The 23,146-nt window shown below is 31.9% G+C and overlaps 1 protein-coding gene across 1 annotated transcript in view; it reads left to right on the forward strand.

The window, feature by feature from the left end:
- The window catches only part of LOC129231671 (phosphatidylinositol 4-phosphate 5-kinase type-1 alpha-like), a 111,986-nt gene extending 89,618 nt beyond the window's left edge, over nucleotides 1-22,368 (forward strand). The window contains exon 18 of the mRNA XM_054866034.1: nucleotides 22,250-22,368. Within this exon, the coding sequence (XP_054722009.1) occupies nucleotides 22,250-22,261 (12 nt within the window). The 3' untranslated portion in view covers nucleotides 22,262-22,368. The remainder of the gene's footprint in view (nucleotides 1-22,249) is intronic.
- Nucleotides 22,369-23,146: the final 778 nt, after the last annotated feature.

The raw sequence follows: 23,146 nt of genomic DNA on the forward strand, positions 1-23,146 counted from the left end.
TCCAAGTTGAAGTGCTTCCCTTTCAAATGGTTTTTCAAAGGATCAAACACATGGAAATCACAGGGCAACATGTGCGAGCTGTAGGGCAGATGGTCAAGCTGCATCCAACTTGATGAGATCTTGGCCAGTGCGGCATGAGTAACGCTGGAGACTTGTGGATGTGCGTCATTACAGAACAGAACCATACTTCGTATGCAGCCCAAGTCTTTTGTTCTTGATGAGCCTGCATAGGCTTTGAAGTATATGCCAGTACACATCAGAGTTGATGATTCTCGTGTTCTTAAGGAATTCAACAAGTAGCTTACCTCGTATGTTGGAAAAAGACGGTCAATTTGACTGCACTTTTTGTAAGAACCTCTGATCTCTCCTGCACATACAAGCATCCGCTCATGCTTCAATGCTGCGTACTCCAATAGCTTCCCTAGATATCTCGCTAGGTTCTCCCATAGCGGCATATGCAAATATGTTAATGGTTACGTTGTTGTGACTTTTGGTACCTTTTCATTTAAACGCTCCTAATACAATAAACGTATATAAACAAGCCACCCACATTAACAAATACTAAATGTGTCTTGATTTTGTCCTGATTTTTTTCAAAGCCTCTACAAAGTATAAAACCTGTTCAGTAGCAGATCTACCAGCTTTTCTATGCTGCTCCTTTTGTGAAGCAGTGTGTATTTTTTTTTTCCTACTTCCCTCTTTAACATGAATAAAGAGGATTATATATTCCCACTGATAAGACCTACTTAGCAGATTGTACTGTTTTTCAAAATGGGCACTGAAAAAATTCAGCTGAGAATTTCCAAATTTAATAAATAAATCAAACTTTATTTCAAGCAAATTTAATGAAAAAGTGCATAGAAAAATGCCCTGAAAATGAAAAAATGTCTTAAAAATATAAAAAGTGCTGTAAAAATCTTTGAAATATGCACAAAACTGGGAAAAATACCAGAAAATTCAAATCATGCCGAAAATTGAATTAGTGATCAACTTTCAGTTCCTGGTTATTAGTATTATCAATTTTACTGCCTTTCTCAACATGTGTTAGTGTTTAGCTTCAAATAATGCTGCAGGGTATGCAAAAAGTTCATAATGTTTAAGGTCTGCAAGATTTATTTCTCCACTAGTGGCAATAGTCATCATCGTTCTCTGAAAAGGGAGTGCTGGATCTACTTGTAAATTGGATCATCTTTTCTACAATTAGCTGCATGCGATCCTAAATTTTTTACATTGTCCGATCTTTCAACAATGTATCTAAACACTTCCTGTCCTATCATTTTAGAAATTATGTTTCTACCAAATAAGGGGAACTCATCAGCATTAACACCATCATCGGTTGTTAGACCTGCAAAAATATTGTGTAGAGTGGGAGTTTCTAGAGTGGGGCTCTAGTAAAAAGGTGGAGATCTTGGTCGAACAGGGTTTCACAAAAGATTAAAACTATCATTTTTTCAACATTTTGTACTTGACTAACGTTGTGTTTTCCACTTGTTAGCAACTAAATTATTTAAGAAAGCAATTATAACTTTCATGTAATTCATAAATTCAAAGTCTCAAGCCGTAAGTATGTCATTTGAACAAATGAAAAACTGACATCATAAGTTTCACTTCTTGTTAAATGAGAAGATCGCGAACAAAATTCACAAGGGAACTAACATTATTTATAGATAAATCTAAAAAAACTTCTTTTACATTAACAAAGAAGATATTTAAATGTTTTCTTTATTTAAGCACACATCTTTTTTTTTTGTCAATGAAATGGATAGGCATGCGATATGGGCTATATATGACCCATGGGCCTCAGTTTTTCAACCTCTAGTTTATATAGTAGTCAACTAAGGAGAACATATCTTAACATACATGGTGTAACCATATTTTTTTAACCTATATGAACATAACATTGTACTAGTCAGAGAAACAAATGCATCGAGTTATTGGGATAGTCGGATCTTCCAAGAGATGGGTTGTGGCGGTTCTACCTAATTTTTTTGGCATAAACATTAACCAAGACGTTTTGTCTATAATTATTCTAGTTGAGATGGCTATTTTTTTTTTTTTTTTTTTACGTTTTAAAGAAATTATTAGCTGACTTATTTTGAAGATAATTGCCACCAGCCCCCCAATTTCATATCTGATTTTGGGTGTGTTCCCGTGCCTTAAATCAGTCCGATTTTGGATATGTTATTCTATTTGAGTTCCTAATATAAAAACAAATGAAAAACTTTCTTTTGCAATTTTGCAAATGTTAAGGGTATTTTTTTCTTAGTTTGACAGGACTAAAAGTTGGAAACTAGTTGAGGACTGTGTCTTTTTCATATTGTTGTTGGATTCACTGTGCTGAGTCTCTATTACTACATTGTTGCCTCAAAGCAATAGTAGAGACCATTATTCCTGGGATTAGATGTCTTACTGTTGTTCTGAGACTACAATGTTTGACTGTGAATCTGTTGTACATCAAAATATGTTTCTTGCTTGTATAAACATCAATAATGATTGCCGTTGAAGTTGATAATAAAATGCGACTCATGCATATCTACACAATGAGGCTAATTAGCATCATCTACTCATGATCCTATCCTGCATCTGTCAAACAGTCAACAAACTAAGGAATAACTTTACATATAATGAATTTATTGATGAATTTTCTAAAAACCTTTACATTTTTTTTGTTAAATACTCTAACCCCTTTTTTTAAATTCAAACCTGCCATTTAATGATTAGAAATGAGTAAATATATTGTTTTCAAATTAAAAATATATTCATTTCCATTAAAATTAGCTAGTTATTCTTTTGTAGATAATTTTTTGAATATTTTAAACTTGATTATATTGCTATTAAATTAGTCATCAAAAATCACTTATAGGTAGGCATCCTCTCCTTTATTTTTTCTGTTTCAAGTTTGTAATAAAGCTAGTTGATTCACTGTTATAATGATTTATCATTATTTTTCATTTCACAGATTAAAAAAAGTTTGATGTAATGTATGAAGAAATAAAAGGTTTAAAGAGAACATTTACCAGTGAAATAAAACTATTTGTCATTTGAGAATTCATGCAAATTCAAAAATATATATATATATTACATGTATCTTACTGATTTGAAAGATTATTGCTATTATGTGAACATTGAAATGAGATTATTTCTAGAACACCTTTAAGAAAGATTTTGATTTCAAATATATAATTTTGTTTTACTGAAATTTTATTTTGAAATTAAGGAACCAAAAAAGTTCATCAATTATAATCCATGTACAGTATGACGTATATTAAGATTCGAGTTTGTAATGAATGCTTACTTTTGAAATTTTAAGCATCTCAATTCAAAAAATATATGCAATAATGTTAAAAGGCACACAAATTTTCAGATACCTTTTAGGTTTTCAAGAACTTTTCTTCTAATTCAAAATCATGTGAGCTTATGGATATTCAGACATTCAACAAAAGCTTTATGTCCATGTGCTTACATCTTTTTGCATTGAGAAGCAGGTTCCTTGTATCCCAGCAACAAGTGTCTGCATTTTTTAAATTTTAATTTAAAAAAAAATATTTATTTATTTGCAAAATTGTGCATCTTTAGCATTTTGTTTTTATTACTTTTTAACATATTTTTTTATTTATTTCTTTACTACTCATGTTTATGTCTGTTATAACCCCCTTTTTTTCATGTAAGCTACAGATTTGCAATTAGAAAAATCATTTTATCTATGATTTAAATTGTCATTAACAGATTGAAAGATATTTGCTGAATAGTTGCATCAGTAGTGGTTATCATTCAGTTTTAATAAGTAATTTTTGTGATGTATTTTTTGTATATTGAAAATGTCTTCTTTAATACATCAATGTAATACTCACATGAAGTTAGTACAATTGTAATTTCATCTGAACTGTTGTGCTTAGAATCGTGATTTATTTATTAATGTATTCTTTCCTCATATAAAGCCTGGTGTAGTTCATTTTTATCATCAATTATTTTCTTAAAATGTCATTCTGATTTTTCAGGTGCACTATTTTTGGTTTAGGATTTGTATTTGAACTCCTACAAAAAATTGACAAGAGTTTATTTAACTTGCATGCCTTTTTTTCCCTTTGAGAATCATCATTATAGCAAAATAGAATAGAGTTATTAGTTGTGTGTATCAGTGTGATTGGTCCAAGTGTTTCAGCAGTTTGTAATATATTACTATTTTTTTATACAGCGTAGGAAAGAAATAGCCGTGTCAAAAAAGGCATTCATCTTTGTGTTTATTTTTTTTTAAAATCATTTTTTGCACCATTTTGACTTTTTTTAATAAGTCTTCTTGTAAGTACAACTACTGTACGATATACTTTTTGTTACTGTATAAAATAGCTTTCAGTTTCATTAGTTAATGTATATTAGAGAAGTCTAAAATAAGTACTAATAGGTTAAAGCGATATTAAAAAAAAGGACAATATTAGAATTAGGTATAAAAAGAGCATAAACAATTTTGATTAAACATCAAGTTTAGATTCATTTCTGATTTCATATATTTGCAATAAAATACTGAAAGAGAAATCTAAAATCAATATCTTATCAAAATTAAAAGGCAAAGATTTTAACCAGTTTGAAGATAAAAAAAATCCAATGATATAAGATTTGAAGCAGAAAATGTTTTTCCATTCCCATTTTTTCAGCCAATTTATGTTTTAAGTGAAATGATATTTATGTATGAGCACAGATATAGATTTAATAGTTCTTAGTTTTTAAATAGGTTATGGATTATTTCTTTGAAAAAAGAAAGCATTCAGTTCAGTTTTAGGAAAGTAACAGATAAAGGATTGTATTTTAATGGTCACTATTTGCTCACTTTTTAACTGTTGTTATCAGTTTTATTATCATTTTGCAGACTCCTAAGTGCTTCTACACTGCTTAGATTAAAGTTGAATATTAACTTTAAAACTAGTAAAAAATTCATATGTAAAAAAACTTTTATGCTCCTTCCCCTTGCTTTAAGTTTTAATTGCACTGCAGAAAAAGGATTTTTGTTTTATTTTAGTAGTCACTATTCAATCATTTTGTAGAAACTGGTGATCACTTTTATCACTCTTGTGAATACTCAACTTTATTAACCCTGTAAATTTGAATAATTCCATTGTTAGCTTTTATTTGAATGAAGAAATATTTTTAGAAGAAATATTAGGATAATTACTTCAATGTAACAGAATATTTTTCTCTTGAAGAATAAATAAAATATCAACTTGGCAGCTAAAATGGTAATAGAAACTGCCTAAGCTTTCTGGAAAACAGTGCAATTTTTTAAGTACAAGAGATTATAAAGAAATGAAATATTTATGCTGAAATTCAATAAATGCTAAAGTCCCCTATCCTTGTGATAAATACCATAATTTTCCTGTTCATTTTCTAAAGATTATCTGTTAAAAAAGTTAAATTAATGAGATGTGGATGCTACACCAGACATACTAACTTGTTTTTTCAACGCCAACCTATTAAACCTCAATTTACAGCAAGATTCTTGCTTCATTGCCAGTAGGGTTGTTTATTTTACATAGCTTGAATTTTCTTTTGATGTGATTCAGGCTGCATAAAAAACATTACAGGCAAAGAAGAAGCAATCTCCATTTGCGCTAGACTAGACTGCTTGAGCTTTTGTCTTGACTCTTTGTCATAAAGTAATTAGCAAACTGTAATCACAATTTCAAGAAGAAATCTTTATTTTTTGAATAACTTTAATTATATCTTTAAAATTATTACTTCTTCACATTCATTTAGTTGTTAAAATTGTATGTTAAATCAAAATCAATTTTGCTTTTTGCCATTTTTTTTCCCGTGGATTATAAAAAGATTTTATCTTTAAGCCAATTTTTGAACCTGGGGATTACACACCGGCACTGAGAAGACGCAGAAAAATACAGTACCTGCAGGATGGTCTAAAAAACATGGTACACAGTAAGCAATCGTTATGGAAAAAGACAGCAAGCAGAACATGAAACCAATGTTTTTTGATACAGACATAAATGACATTTAATATACAAGATTCTCAAAATATCTACCATCCTCGGCTAGTTAGTTTTATGAAACCAGTTCCAAAACTCTGTCATAACACACTGCAGTGTGTCAGAATTAAGTGAACCACTCTCCCTCCTGAGGGCCGATATAAGGCTAATCCTGCAGATTATATCCTTGATGTAACCCCATAAGACAAAACATGGATTTGGGTCTGGACTGTATGGGGGCCACAATGTCCTGTGAATTTCTCTGCATCTAATGCAATCAAGCTTACCAAACATCATTTCAAGCCATGTGAAGACATCTATGGAAATGAGCCCCCATATTTCATTAACCATTATTGGCATGTGATGTTGGGATGACCCGTATCAGGGTCAATAAATGGGGGCCTGTCCATAGCTCCATAGTTCAATTAATTACTCTTACTCAAAAAAACACAACACATCTCATAGTGGACTGTACTCTCACTTTATTGAAACTCAACTCCCCTCATATAACACATGCACTTTCACTCAAGTGCTGGCGACAGCAGCGCCACTCTTTATAATACGCATTGGTGTAGGTGTTTCACACAACAGTCAAAATGATGATAATCTGCTGTGGACATAACCCCACTACTTCGTGAGCTTTTGTCATGATGTTTTGAATGTGCTTAATTGTTCGAATGCCTGTCTAGTGAGAGTGGTTGGCTAATACTCAAAGAATGCATGTAAAGGCTCCCTGTTATCATTGGTAACAACAGCAATGAAAATCAGTGCGAGATTAGGACCAGAACATCAGCCATATCATGGGGTCAAAATGACCACGACTTTCAAGTGTGAACCTACTGTGTGGTTACCAATTCAGTAGGTCTAATTTTCTTTCTGATCTCTGAACCACATGCCCATAGAATGGCGGCATTACTTCGATTATTCTCATAAAATTTTATGATAAATAACTGTTCTTCCAAGGCTGGTGATTCCATATTGCTTACTATTTATTTCCTGTAGTTCAGTGTTTGCCCATATGTCAATATATGTGGTATTTCACTATGGAAGAATTGTACTTATATGAGGGTCATTCTCATCAAAACAATCATTTGACCTTATTAAGTTCTGAAAAATTAAAGTATAGGTAGAATCAGATGAAACCTTTTTCAGAGATGGATGTATATAAGGGCTTTATATGAAAAAAATATTGGTCCTATTGAGCAAAAATATTTTCTGAATAGCATCATACCCTCAGCATTATAAACTCACTCAAGCATCATTCCCTCACTAGTGAAGGAATGACAAATTCATTAAAATTAGATTATAGTTGTTGTACCTAACTGATATTTGAGTTTATTTGCATGGAAATGTTCTCAAACTGGGAAGCAACTTATGATCATGCAGTTTTCATGCATTGTTTTATTTTATTTTTCTGTAAAAACAGATATGAAGGAATGACCAACGCAAAATCCATTCTCTAATTTTATGCTTTCATATGGATTCCAAGTAAGAATTTCCGACAAATTAAAGACGCAAGTACGTTGCAATATTTTTGTAGAGTTCCATCTCAAAGTTACTGCACTTTTTGCTGAAAAAATTTGTTTCTTTGCAATTTTGGGAAGGAAATTGACATTTGTGAGAGAATGACATCAACCTCTGGGAACAAACTTAAAAATAATTACGGGAACTAATTTTTAATAAAAATTTAATTTTAAATGTTTTTTTTTTACTTATATGGTTCAATATTTTGAAGTAAAAACCACAAAAATGTTAACTCATTGTTTATTTGCTTAAAAATAATTTTGCTTATTTTTTACTAACTGTGAAAACAAGTGAGGGAATGACATATGGGTACTTTAGATTTGCACTAAAGAGATCTATACTAATATTATAAAGTTGTAAAGTTTGTTTGAATGCGCTAATCTGAGGAACTACTGGTTCGAATTGAAAAATTCTTTTTGTGTTGAATAGTTCATTCATTGAGGAAGGCTATAGGCTATATGACATCACGCTATGACTAATAGGAATGGAGCAGCAATAAAAAATGTTATGAAAACGGGAAAATTTATATTATAATGTGGACTTGGTAAGTAATATAACTTGGAACGCAAAATATGAGTAGCCACGGTGGCTCAACCTGAAAATGTGGGCTTCGTGATCCAGTGGGCGTAGGTTCGAGTCAGTCATGAGGCCAATCTCGAGACTACTTTTCAGTAAAAATCCTAAACAATGCTAAAAATGATTTGTAAAAAAAAATATACATATACGTAGCATAGTCTTATTTTTCTTATTAATTAATTAACTAATAATATAAAGCTGAAGAGTTTGTTTGTTTGAACACTCTAATCTCAGGAACTACTGGTTTGAATTGAGAAATTCTTTTTGTGTTGAGTAGTCCCTTTATTGAGGAAGGCTATATGCCAGAGATTCTCAAACTATTTCGATTTGCAGCACGCTTTGAAGAATTAGAATTTTCTCACAGCACCCCTGTCCATTTCTATTATATAAGGTAAATGCACCAAATAAGACCACCCTGAGCTTCATAACCTAGTTTCTCGCTCATTTATGATTGAATTGGCTTCAGCTTTTGTATGTTCTCCAGATAGCTGATAAAAACTGAGAAAAAAATAAAACAAGTGAAAAATTTAAGTTTTAATTATGGTTTTCATCCGTTTTAACAAAAAAAGACGGTTTAGCCTTATTAGGAGCATAAATTTGCCTTCAAGAACAATAAATAACTTTTTCCATACTAGTAAGTGATCTATGTAGGAACGAAACTTACCGTAAAATAAAGAAGTTTTGACATCACTTTTCTGTAATAATTTTTGTTACCTGGTTTCTGTTTACTTCTGTTGCCTGGTAATCAGAAAATGCTTGTTGATAACACTTTATCATCAGTTAATGTTTCTGATGACGATGAAGTCACAATCTAGCAAAGTTCTACTAAGCTATAAATAATAAGGTCATATACACCATATTGGTGTATATGACCTTATTTTACATACCCATCTTAAAACTTTTGATATGATGAACACATTGCGGCACCTATCGTGTCTTCCCAGGGCATTCAGTTTGAGAACCCCTGCTGGTAGGCTATTTTTTTTAAATCAAATTGACCAAAATGTTTGTAATTGCAAATTAAATGTTAAATTAATTGTTTAGTTTTATGTATTCCTATTAGATGGCGGGGTAAGATAACTCTTCGAGAGGGTTGTTGATAGCTGCGAGGAACCGTGCCCATGCCACACTGTTGTGATCAACGAACAGATTTTTAAATGCGTTTTTTTTTCATTGTTTAGTTACATAATTTTGTTTTGTAGTATTTTTCTATTGAATATTGTTTTTCTTATTTTTTCAACGTTTGTTTTTGTTCTTATAGTTGAAGATTAGTTACTTATCTAAGTAAATAATTTGATTTGTCGAATTATTCAATTGTGATATTGTTCTTTATAACGTTTTTATTATAGCATTATTTATTTGGCGAAACACTTTAAATTTCAGGGGGGAAAAACTGCTTCACTCGCTAAAGGGTAGAGTTACGGTGGCGTGGTTGCTTGACACGTTAAGCGATGAACTAATGTAGTTGAAGGATTATTTTGAGTTTTAAAGCTACTGTTGATATTTTTATGTGTTTTGGCAAATAGTTTTAAATTACAAAGAGACTTTAGTAGGCCTTTTGAAAAGGTGTGTGCACATTTTAGTTGAAGAAAAATGATCATCCTACATCAGAAGGGGGGCAGGGGTCGTGTTTTTTTTTTTTTTTTTGTTCAACAGACTTCCTTTAACTTCTTAGCATGGGCATCACCATGCAGGTACTGCTAGTTTAAAATAAAATATAGAAATTTTACTCTTTATGATCTTGTTAAAATCAATCCTAAAAGGTATTTGAGCCCCCAAAAATATGTATGAGTCATGAAACATTCCTAAATTATTAGAGACATGAAAATGACTATTTCTGTGAGGATGACCCGTGAGTACATTTGAAGTCAAGAACTTAAAATACTTTGGTTCATGTTTTTTTGACCATCCTGTATAATATTTAATAATCTATTTCACTCATCTTTTGACTTTTTATTTAGCTACATTTCAGTATCGGTCTTCCTCGCTTTTACAGAATAATTACATAATTTCGAGTTTGAAATTGTTAACTTATCCTTTTCTAGAAAGAGAAAAGACGGCATCGAAGTCAAACAAGAATGAACTAATTGAAAATTTAAAAAAAGTAGGAGCAATACATTTTAGGTAAAAAGCTCATGATTATATCATTCTAGGTGTCAAATATGCATGTTGCTTTTTGTTAGAAATGTGTGTTAAATGTTTTATAATTTAGTTTGCATGTTGAAAACATAATATGGCACATATTTTTGTAAATTCTTGTAATATATATGACGTGTAAGTTTATCTTGGCATGGATGATGGCTTAAGAGATTCATTTTCCTTAGATTTCTTTATGTGTTTGTATGTGTTTATTTAGATGATGTGCTACTGTATGAAAAACATCATTTAAACGTAGTGAACCAGATATTGATTTTTTATTTTGGACCCATGTAAATACTCTGAATGCGATTTGTATTTAAACTTATTTGTTTTTATTATTGATATTTTGTTTGTTGTTTCAAAGTATATTTCATTTCAACCCATTAATTTTCCTTCTACTTAGCATTGTTCTGTAATATGTTTATTGTCTCTGTGTCATATTGCATTTGATCTTTTATTATTATTATTATTATTAGCATTTGTTTTCCTTGTAAAAGATGCATAGTTTAAGAATTCTTTACATTCTATAACTTTTGAGCAATCTCTTCTAAAAATTTTTGTAATCTATGCTTCTGTGTATGTGTCTGTGATCTCAGAATATTTAAGTAATGTATTATCATAAGTGTCCATAGAGTATTACTCAATATTTTTGTTAGATGTGTGTGCTGTTTTTTAAAAGCGTAAATATTCGCTTTTGTGTAATTAATTTTAACTGAAGGTAAAACAACAGAAGTAGATTGTCATACTATTTTATTTTATGAATTTTAAAATAAAGGAAACTGGAATGAAAATATTGTTTTATCATTTGCGAAAAAAATTCTGGACTGCCATGTTCTAGCTTATCTTTTATCTGGTGCATAAGTTTTTTTATTGGAGTGCTAACGTAAAATTTGGCTACCCCTTCCCCTCATAACCAAAAGATTACTTTTAATGTCAAAATGATCTCACCAACATGCAATATACCAGACAGCCTGGTTATCGCATCCACAGACTGCAGTTTCGTTCTTATGAGAACTCATCAATTTGGGTTAGTGAATAACTGAGGTGGAGGCAGATGTCATCTCATTGAAACTAAAAGTGCCAAAAAAACTGGTAGATAAAATAAGTTTATCTCGCCAGCGAGTGTCCACCTGTCTTGTGTATTCCATGTAGTTTTGCCTTAGCCCTGGCTTAGGAATAGTAACTTTCTGCTGATCTCACCAAGTTTAAACAAAAAAAAAATGTTGATTATTCGTATTTCTTACTACAGCCAAACCTTGATATCTCAAAACCTTTCATGTCTCGAAAAGAAATTCCCCTGCATTTTACATTAAAATTCTAATGTATTTTCCGTAGTTATCTGCAAACTTATTTATCATTCCTAGGTTTGTCAAAATTTTTTCAGAGAATCTAGTTAATTGGTGTTTTTCCCTTGGCAAATTTTGCAGTAGAAGCAATTCTTCCTGCAACTACATGCTAAAAGGTGGGGTAAGGTGGAGAAAAGCACAATCAGTTCTGGAGACATCTGCTTCTAGTCTTTCATCCTCTTTTCCAGGAAGGTGTAAGAATAGGGAATTGGGATGAGATAATGAAGGAGTATCAGAAAGAGAAAGTTGCTGTACTCTTTTCTGTCTCTCTCAGAGTTTTCTTCATAAGTTATAGTTATTTCCGTTTCTTAAGCTCTCTGCCCTGATTTTCGTACCTGAAATACAATACCTTTCAAAAGGAAAACAGAAAACATGTTCCTCATCATTCTGTTTTTAAAATTTCTACAAAACTGCTGGCGAAAAGCATTTGAATGTGATATTGGTTCAAGATAAAATAAGAATTTTGATGTTTGTGTATGAAAATTAACTCAAAAAAAAAGGTCAAAATGTGCTGCTGATTTCCTGTTAGTACACTCTGTTAAAAAAAATCTGAAGTTATTTTTTAAAAACTTTGATGAAGGGAATTGTTTAAAAATGAAAATTCTCAAGTCTGCTTATACAGAAGCAGCTAACCAAATCGAGTAGCCAGTTGAAAAATTGGATACTAGATATAGTTATATTGAAGAGAGGTATGCAAACAAATTTCAACTCCAACCAAATGTTGTGCGGAATCCTTATTCAAAGCCCTCATAAATCTTTATATATCTTCTTAATTGTTATGCAAAGGGGTCTCATAGAATAGACCGTTGTGCTGTTTATAGCAAAGTCAAAGTAACCAAATAAAAATTTCATTATAGGTGTAATTTTGCTACAAAATGTTAAATAATAGAGTAAAATGGGAAGGCGAATTGAAGCTTTCATGTTATAGCCATGAATTTGCTATGTACAACTTTGCCATAACGTAGCTACTTTGTGTGTATAGAAATATCATATTTGTCGGAAAGCCATAAATTCCTTAGTAGGTCATTAAACTTCATTATTGAGATATCATATTAAAGATTTCTTTCCCTCTTTTGGCAGAAAGTAAAGGAATGATTCGCATTTAGACTTTTTTTTTTATTACACTTAAATAAACCATATAGATTTGGTCATTAAAATTCCAACCTCTGCTTGCCTTGTTAAAAGAGAGAGCCGGGTAGCTCAGTTGATAGAGCGTTAGGCTTTCTATCGAATGGTTCTAGGTTCGGGTCCCAGTGTGGGCAGTAAGCCCGTATAGCATTTTCTATACAACACCTATGTCCTTGAAATTAATGCAGCAGGAATACTGTCTGCTCCAAAAAACTAAGTAATACTAAGTTTAATAAAAAGAAACCTCATCATTAAAATTCAGACTTAAAAAAGAATCCTCTTTGTATGCCGAGATGCATATTTTCATTATAACTTTTCATGGGTGCCCACCTGGGGGGGGGGGGGGGTCATGGCGCATACTGCGCCATTGGAATTTTTAGGGGAGGTTTTTTTTTTGAGGGGTATTTTTCTCATTTGGGGGCTCTTGCTTTTGGGGGGGGAGGTATTCATGATATTTAGGGGGGCACCCTTGCTCTTAGGGGGGTACCCCTGGTGTTTTTGACCTTTAGTATAAGTTAATGTTTTCTACAAGGAATAGAAATTATGCTTTTAAGCCAGTAAACCTATAAGTATTTCATAAAAAATTAAGGAAAACAAATAAATTATAACAACAGTAGTTTTATAAAACATAACCCCTACACTCTCTTTTTTACAATTTATTTTTTCCGGGAACATATTAGTATGGATAAGCAGCCTTCAGGCTCTTATGGTTTGTAATTTACTGATATTTAAGGTACAATTATTGTATGTGCTTATTTTTTGGATTGCAATTGAGAGTGCCTGTATTGGTCAGTTGATAGAGCATTACGCTTTCAACCTAGCAGTCTAGGGTGCAAATTATTGTTCCTGCAGTGTACCTTTAAGTAACTTTCAAATATACTCATTTTATGATTGATACTTTAAAAGTTCCACTTAGTATTGCTGATTTACCCTCTTCTGAAAAAGTTTTTTTAGCTTTAGAGTAATAGGAATCTTTTTTTTTTTTAATTTACCTACAAAGTTATCTAAGTTATCAATTTATTATTACCTTCAAAGTTAAATCAAAGAGTATAACTTGGTATAAATTTTCTTCATTATTTTGTGCCATATATTTAGTATACATAAAAGTTTTGACAATCAAGATCTAATTTTGGATTTTAGAAGAGTTAAATTCAGCAAAAAGCAGAGGATAATAAGCATTACAATTGTAACTTTTTAAGTGAAAATTTTGAAAAATAATTCAAATCTCAAAACATGCTTTTTACAATCCAATTGTCCCTGAAAATAATTTTTTATGTTACTTCTTTTTAGATTTTTTTGTGGTTTTGCCAAAATTTTCTTAATATTTCATCAAATTGCATAAGTAAGACATCGTTTAAAAGATTTTTTTCATCTCTACCAGCAAAAATAAATAGTTCGCATTTTTCCGCTGTTTTACAGAAAATTACTCTTAAAAAAAAGATTTTCTGTGAATTTGTTTGGTTCAATTCCAAATTTACGATTGTGTTGTTAAAATGCTGAACTGGGCTGCAATCTCAATTATAATGTGAGTTGTTTCATCCGATAATTTTCTACCTGACTATGGTTAGTTTTTACATGCGGGGTCTTAATGTGTTTTCTTTACAACAGGGCATGAATGCTTTCACGGGTCAGCTAGTAGTTGTATCTACGGTATGTGTATGTTATTGGGAGAGTTACTATTGTAGTTTTTCCCAGAACCTTGATAACTTGAAAGTTCTTTATCTTAAATGTTTTCCTCATCCTGAGAGATTTGAAATATCAAGGTTGTATTGTATGTAAAATATTCAAAATTTTTTTACTTGTTTCTTTGACAGATAAGCATACTCCTGATTATGAATGGAAGGTTTTTTTTTTTTTTTTTTTCCACATAGAAAAGGTGAAACATCAATAGTAATTTTCTGTTGATTAAAATGAACAAAAAATAAATAAATTTGAATTGACATCAATGATAGGTTATGCTGCTGCAGTTCTGCAAAAATTTTGCTAAATATGACTGGATACTGATCTTCCTTTTCCTTTGAATTGAAGTCAGTAGCAGATACTTGCGTTACTATTCTATATAAAAATGTTTGCTGACATATGTACTCTTTTAGGAATATGTAATAAATGCATGAGAAAACATGTTTCAACTATAATAAATGTTTATTTTGTTATTTTAAACTTTTAATTTATTTTAGAAATAAATTTTAAAAGAAATCTTGATCAGATTTTCAAATTTATTTATACTATTTTCATCATTAAGAGATGCAATTGAACAATTCCTATTAAAGATTTGTTATTTTTTACTTCAAATTTTGTCTTCCGAAAATGAAATGTCCATTTCCCATACAGGAAAGAAAAATTAATTTTTACATGGAAGTTGGGCTCAAGATCTTGATTCTACATAGCTGTAATACACATGTGTCAGTTAAAGTCAAAGTTATTTGTTTGAAGATCTGTCAATACTAAGAGATGAATTTTTTTCTTACAGAAAAGACAAGTAAATAGTATTGTATAGTGGATGCTTTTTTTTTTTTTAATTATTTAAGTAAGAAATGTGACATACAGTTGGCTCTCTGTTTAACGACGGCTTTTCACGGTCCCATCTGGTCTGCCATAGTGTTAAAAGCATTCTATTTAAGGACGCTTTCTACTTAAGGACGATTTTTTGTGGTCCTTTGAAAGTCATTAAACAGAGAGCCAACTGTATTATTAAAGTTCAGTGAAAACAAACCCTTAAGATTTCAACTATAGACGTTTTCAGATGTTTATCAAAATTTAAAAAATAATTAAATATGAGTAAGCATTTTTTTTTTCAAGCTGAATTCTATTTATTAGGAAGCAAATAAATGAAGAGTCTCTTTATTTCTATAAAAACCATTATTTTGGGATTTTTAAGAGAAATTCTTTTTTTTTTCTTTTGTGAGTCAAAAATTTAAATGCTGAATCGACAGTTAATTTTGTTTTTGCTCCACCTATGTAGATAGATATTAAGGATGTAATTATCATAAACCTCTAAAATGAAATCCTAAAATGATTTTCAAAAATAAATTCATTATAAGCCGTTTATATCTTTGCATCCGCTATGGAAATTTAATTTTTCAAATTTTTGATGTTTAGTATGCTTTGTTAAGAGGCAAACAAATAAAGTATCTTTTTATTTTTATTAAAACCACAAAATTTATGAATTTTAAACGAAATTCCTTGTTCTTTGAGAGTGTCATCTGTCAAAAAGTTAAATGCTGAACCGCTGCCTGAATTCTATTTCTTGTTTCTCTCTTTTTTTAAATACTGTACATATAACATCTCCAGTTAACATTTCTTGTGTGATTTAACAGAATGTGTAATGGTAAATAGATATTGATGCTCCCAAACAGGGATGGCTCTCCCTCCTTCCCTCTCACGCCAATATTACATACTTGGAGAATCCTCAAGAATGATATTTTCCTCGGAAAAGAAAAAAAAATCACAAAAACGTCCACCTTAAAGTTTTAATGGTGCAGTTTGCGTCATCTCCGAATACATACACAGTCGAAATTATTATAAAGTTGTTATAAAGAGCCATGATTTAACCAGAACCTGGATTTGATAGGGAAATCAGAAATATTTGGCTGGTCCAATGTGAAGCCTATGGGAACATACTCGCTTATAAGGAGCAAACCCTTTTAAAGCGAGCAATATTCAAGTGACTCATAAAATTTCAATTACACTCTTCCCATCAGCTCAGTTAATCCTTTCTTTCTTGGAAAAATCCTTTTCACACCTTGATGGGAAGAGAAAGTTAATAATGAGTTATAAACCCTAAAAACAAGTGATGAAGGTCTTTTTTTCAAAACGTTTTACAAAATCAGCGGTTAAAATTTCTTTTTTTCAGGCTATGAAATTTCTCCAATAAACAATGACACAAGAAAGATACAACAAGACAGTGGGAAGCAAATTAACCAGCTTCTTCAAGATGCTGTATAAAATTAAATACAAATTTTGTAAAAATGTATGCATTCCTGGCATTTACCATAAAATGGTAAATGCCAGTTCCAGATACTAACAGCCGTTTAAGATTAAAGACAAATACAAAAGAAGGACGGTGGAAAACGATAATAAAAGCACTTTCTTTCATCCAGTGGGCTAGCCGTTTTTTGCCATTTTTCGACTGTTGTTTCGTACAAGTGACGTGTGTCAAATCCTTCCCCACCTGCTATTGCCCTTCTACTGTGTTGGGTAAAGCTATTTTTCTGAGGGCTAGGGAGCTGGAGCCCACGCAGCAAAAATCGGAGTGACACGGACTTGCCGTTTTGGTGTGTGGTTGAATCATCGTGATTGGTTAGGAGCGGAGGTGTGGCAAGTCAGTCGAGGGGGCAAACCAGTCGCAGCCCCAAGAATCATTCTCGGAGCTTGCAAGTGCAAACGCTAACAGATGGAAAACTTTTCAGAAGCAATATGCAGAGTGTTAGAGATTTAAAATGTGTTTTATGTCCCCAATTCGTTGTTTGTTTGTTTTTTTTTTTAATTTTCTAGAGAAATACTAAACTTTATTTTGACATGATCTATTTAGTTGTGTACAATTTTTCTGGGTGGGCCTGGCCCACCTGGCCCATATTGACGAGCCGCCACTGGCTGATATGTTCCTTAATGATTTGTGACTTTTTGCATTGTGGTTTACTTTCTTTTTAAAAATTTATTCTCACTCATTCATCCTATTTCATCTTCACAAATGCAGCAGATTCCACTATCTAATTTGCATGCCTGGGGCCTGATTTAACTGTAAACCCGTGAAGCACAGGCTTTGGGACCCAAAAAAATTTCATAATAATTGTTTTCATTTGTTTTGCACTATAAAATTTTTATAAATATTTTTTATTCTAGTGTAAGTTTAAAAATTAAATTGTTATTTCTGGCTCTGTTTTAACGAGGTTTATGATTTCAACGGAGAAATAACTCCCTCCAATGGAGTGAGAAAACTATCTGGAGTTACCACTCAGATGTCACTCCATTTTAGTACGGAGCACACTATTACTGCTTAAGACTTCATTTTGTTTCTGTTGATTTACAATATTTCACGATGTTTGTATCTTTTGTAATTGTTTATGCTGAATAGGTTTCAAATTACAAATACATTGATTCAGAACTTCCTTTCCAAGAATAATTTAGGACATTTGCATATATTTTTGGGCCCTCCAAAAAAGCACTTTTTTTGCAAGTAATTGGAGACTGGTTTGGGGAAGGAAAAGACTCCGTTTAGGGTATTCAGTGACATTATCAAAACATATATATTTTTTTATACATTTACAGCCTCGGTTTATTGCAACCTACAGCCATGCAAATGTCAATGGGGTCAACCTAAAAAAAAGCAATGATGCAAATTACACCACCTTTTTTTGGGGGGGGAGTATCCGTTTTTTTTTTTTTTTTTTGGATGGTTTGCCATTTTCTAGGAGGATAGGAACCTCTGCAATTACAAAAAGATGTGTGTTTAAGGACGTTCTTCTGTTCTGCAAGTCAAGGGCACCATAAGCTTGTTGTACTTACAGTCCTGAAATTTCTAAATCGGGCCCTGTGCATGCCCATGCAGAGCATTATGATTTCATAATAACATGTATGACACTCACAACTTTTATGAGTGCTATACTATTGTAGTGTTTTTTTGTAGAAATCATCTCAAAAAGTGAAAATAAGTTTGAGCTCCAGAAATAGAAAACTGAAAAAATATGTTTTTCAAATGTATTTCACCTTTATTCATGTATAGGTATTAATTTTCTGTGTATTTGCATTATGTCTTACATAGCAATATGATACAGCTATGTAGAAGTTCACAGGATAGGGGGGAAAAATGAGATATAGACATGTCCAGATACGGAGGTTCTAATAAACGTATAAAATTTTGCACTTGTAGCAAAGTTAATATATTCTTTGGATTAAAATTCTTTTGCATTAATATTATTCAGTATTTTTCAGTAAGTTGTACTGTAATTACACAATCTACTAATTTTAGCAATTACATTAATAATAAGTTTATACATACCTGTGGGAGAAAAATCAAGTTTCAGTGATTTTTGTGCAAGAAGTTAAGATCTTTATTTTTAGTTGAAATAATTTGAACATCAGAATAGGATAAACTTAGAGATTTTAGCAAAATTACTTTTTGGTGTTCATAGCAAGCATCCTGGGCACCATTTTCCTCCAGCAATTATAGGAGAATACTATTGTTGATATAAGAAGGAAGATTTTTTATTTGCAACTTTCGCTGCTGCAAATAAAGATTTGCTGAAGCTCAAATATAAACATAACAGTGCAGCCAGAATTAAAATACAGTTGGCTCTCTGTTTAACGATGCTCTATTTAACGACTTTCTCTATTTAACGACGGCTTTTCACGGTCCCAGACGGTCCACTGTAATGTTAAAAGCATTCTATTTAAGGACATTTTCTACTTAAGGACGATTTTTTGTGGTCCCTTGAAAGTCGTTAAACAGAGAGCCAACTGTAATAATGATTTAGAAGAAATTTTAAGGTATTGTAAACGTTACAAATGGAACAAAATCAAACAAATTTGAGAAATATAGGGTTTTGATAGAGGCAGGTTTGATATAAACTAGTTTGACTGTATTACATTTCGTAAAAATATAAAATTTATAATGTCTAAATCTTGAGTAAGAACATCCAATGTCAGTTTTTGACCAAATTTAGTTAGTGATAGAACTCTGTTCATAAAGTAGTAACTTTTTCCTTATAATAACAATGTATGTAATGCATCACCCTACTATTGAGCTGTAATATATTGAGCTGTGTATTGAGTAGTAACATTTACCTAAGTCCTAGAATCTTTGTTTTTCAGCAATGTTTTTCTTTAGAGCTGAAGCAATAAATTTTCCATATAATTCAAGAAATATTAAAATCATTTGATATTTATAAGGTGGTTATAAAGTAGCTGGAGGTGTCAGAGCCCTATAGTGAGTGAAGCATTGAAAAATACATTGCCAAATTTCATGGGTGTACATAGTAGACCGTGGGATTTCAATTTCTGAAGAAAAAAATATGCACCAAAAATTGGCATCAGGGGAAATGTTGGCATTGAAAGGTGTATTATTGTGAATATTGATCACACAACAAGTTGGCATTGTAATTAAATGCCAACTGACAGAATTTGTATCAATTTTATAAATAACAGTTAAATTGTATTTACAAATGAGATTCAATATGATCACCATCGTTACGCCCTAAGAACTGTATACAATGCCCTACATTTTCCACACTTCTGAATTAATTTGTTCTACCTGTAACGTTATTCGAGTTTTCAAAATTTTAACATCAGCAATGTCCTTGATGCATAAACCCTTTCAGAAATCTGCATTGCCAAAAGTCACAAAGTGAAAAATTTGGCAACCACAGTGGGAGTACCGTAGAAAATGTGTGACTAATGACTGCTATCAAAACTACTACACTGCCGTGCGCAGGTAAAGGGATATAACTACAAAATTTTAATTTTTTTTGCAGTTTTGTTGTCTATTGTTCATTAGCTTTCTTATTTGGTTTCCACTGAAAAAAAAGTCTAATATCAGCATTTCCCTGTTGCTAGTATTGAATCCAACTCACATTTCTTCAACTGTCTCAAAAACTCACTTCTGCAGATACTGCCGTTTACCTTCCCACGGCAGTACACACTCGATATTTCGAATCCAATACGTGGTGATGAACCATCCTCCACAAATATGGTCAAAAAATACGTCCTCTCTGCTGTGCCAAAATGTCTTACAGGTGACTTCTGGTATTATTATTCTTTTGTTAGAAATAAATCTTGAAGGATGGTTTTATTGAACCTCCTATTGCAAGCAACAACCATTTGTAGATATTAAACTTGATGTGTCATGCATTGTTTGTCATTCAATTCTCCAATATTCACTGTAACACACTTCTGCAGCATCGAGAGTCTCCCAGGTGGTGACTTGTTGCTATTTTCATTCCAGAGTTAAAATCCCGTAGTCTACAATGTACCTTATACCCATGAAATTTCGCAAAGTTTTGTCCAATACTCACCAGCGAGGACTCTGAACATCTGAAGTTATTTTATGATCACCGAATGTAGTATGAGAAAAAAGGGTGGATCCATCTGCTGGTTTTGGAGGGAGTCTGGAGGGAAATATTTGCAAAATAACTCCCCAAAACTCTGGTTTTTGGTTTACATTTGAATACTTAAAAGGGGGTGGGTCATGATCCTCTATATCTGGATCCGCGTTTACATGAGACAATAATTTCTTGAAGTGCTCAAAATTGTGCTGGTCTCAGGCGGGAAATTTCAATAGAACCAGACAAACTTAAAAAACGACCACTTTTCTCAAAACTGATATTTTTGACATTGGTTGTTCTTGCTTTACAGAGCAGATCTAATAAAGCAGATAAAATGCCCTGCCTTTGTGTATATATATATGGTAGTTCTTGAAGTAGACTAAATCGTAAGTTTCATTAACTGTTATTTAAATAGCTTGCTCAAGACTTGGTCATATCAGTTATTTTGAACTATTGATTTTCTGATGTCTTATAAGAAAAATATACCTGAAAGATGTTCTCAAAGTTTTTGTTGATTATTTAAACCAGGGGTTCCCAAACTTTTCTGATTAGCAACACCCTTTGAAGAATTAGAATTTCTTAGCAGCACCCTAGTCCATTTCCTTTATTGATATGCATTGATACCATTCATGGGCGCTCATATAGGGGGGCAAGTGGGGGCTCAACCCCCCCCCCCCCTTAAAAATTAGAACTTTCTTGCTTTTAGTACTTTTTTCTTTGCAAAAATGTAAAAACATACCTTCTACAGCCATTAATGAGTAAGTTATTAAAAATGTCAAATTTTAATAACTCTAATCTGTGCTTAAATCAGTTTTCATGGGGAAAATATCCTGCAAAACCATGGGGAAAATGCGTGAACCCCCTCCTTAAAAGTTTGCTGCATATGGGCACCCATGATACCATTCACACTTTGGAGCACCCTTCGTTCCTCTCTCTCTGCGACATCCAGGTGCGACACTCACTTTGGGAACCCCTGGTTTAAATTATGTTTTTGCCTGTGATGTTTAGAAAACTTCATTTTGCATGATGGGTCTTTCAGTTTCGGAAGCATTTTTCCAATTTTCTCGACTAATATTTTTTTCCAATGAATATATGTTCTGTATACTTAATGTTCAGTATTTTGTTGCAAATCTTTGTATTTATATTACAGAAATAGTTTTTTAAGTTTTATTGAATGTAATCATGTGTTTTACATTCTTCAAATATTTTCTATTACGTTACAGGATGCATCAATGCTATAATTGTATTCGTTTTTTTAACTTGTAATGGGAACTTGGGATTAGTTTCATTTAATTCCTATATTAGCACTATATGATGACAATATACTTTTCTTCTTATAACCATATTTCTTTAACACTGCTTTTGCCTTTTTTCCCCCCACTTATTTCAATAATAATTACTAAATATTCTATTTTGGAAAACTATGCTTCATTCTTTCTAGTGTAGCAAAGATCTGCCAGAGGAAAACATATTTTCCAATATTTTGGTGCTTCTTCTCTGCTTACTCCTTTTTCTGTTTTTCCAGACACGTCTTTAGCGTGGAACCATGATGTTCCGTAGACAATGTTGATGTCATCAGTGCTGTATGTAGTGTGCTTGCTGTGTAATTCTCACCTCTGCCGTTTCTCTAACCTGATGCTCTGGGTGCTACTTGCTGAGCAGGACTAATCAAGACAGCTGTAACTTTTTTCAGCTGCCTAAAATAACTCTAGTGAATGTTTTCAATGTCCTATATGCTGTTGTTTAAATATTTTGGTGTGGTAAGCATTAAATGTAAAGCAGATAGGGTATACTTTTGAGAATATTAGTGCCTTTATTGAAAAATGGACAGTAAAATACTAATTCTTGCAGTTATTTAAATGGATTATTTATGGGAAAAAAAATGATCATTTGTAAGCAGCACATTGTTTTTTCATACCGTACTCTTGCTATTTAAGAAAATATAATAATTGTAGATCTGGAAATATATCACTCCAATTCACCAATATGTTGAATTATCTGATGCTTTATGTACAAAATATTTGTAGTAATAAATTTCATTGTGTAATAGCTTACCAAATGAATATTGATAACTTGGAATCTGATTGATTTAGAGGGAGGGGGAGTATTTCAATGCTTCATGTATTAGCAAGCTCATGGTTTGTTGTTATTTCCTCAACGCAGGTAATGTTTGTCATCTGTATTGTACTTTAAACACAATTATATGTTGCTAAGTTATTATATTTATTTCAGTGCTCATTGTTCATAACTTGATTTGACCTGAAGAACATTTTTTAAACCTAGATGTTAAAGTATGAAACTCCAGGCACTTGTAAATTTCCATTTTCATTTTCATAATTGTTTTATATTTATTTGTTTGTTATATTTTACTTGCTTCTTTATTGATTAATTTGAAAAATATTTTATATTGTCATTAAATTAG

Source organism: Uloborus diversus, chromosome 10, assembly GCF_026930045.1.
Source record: "Uloborus diversus isolate 005 chromosome 10, Udiv.v.3.1, whole genome shotgun sequence".
NCBI lineage: Eukaryota > Metazoa > Arthropoda > Arachnida > Araneae > Uloboridae > Uloborus > Uloborus diversus.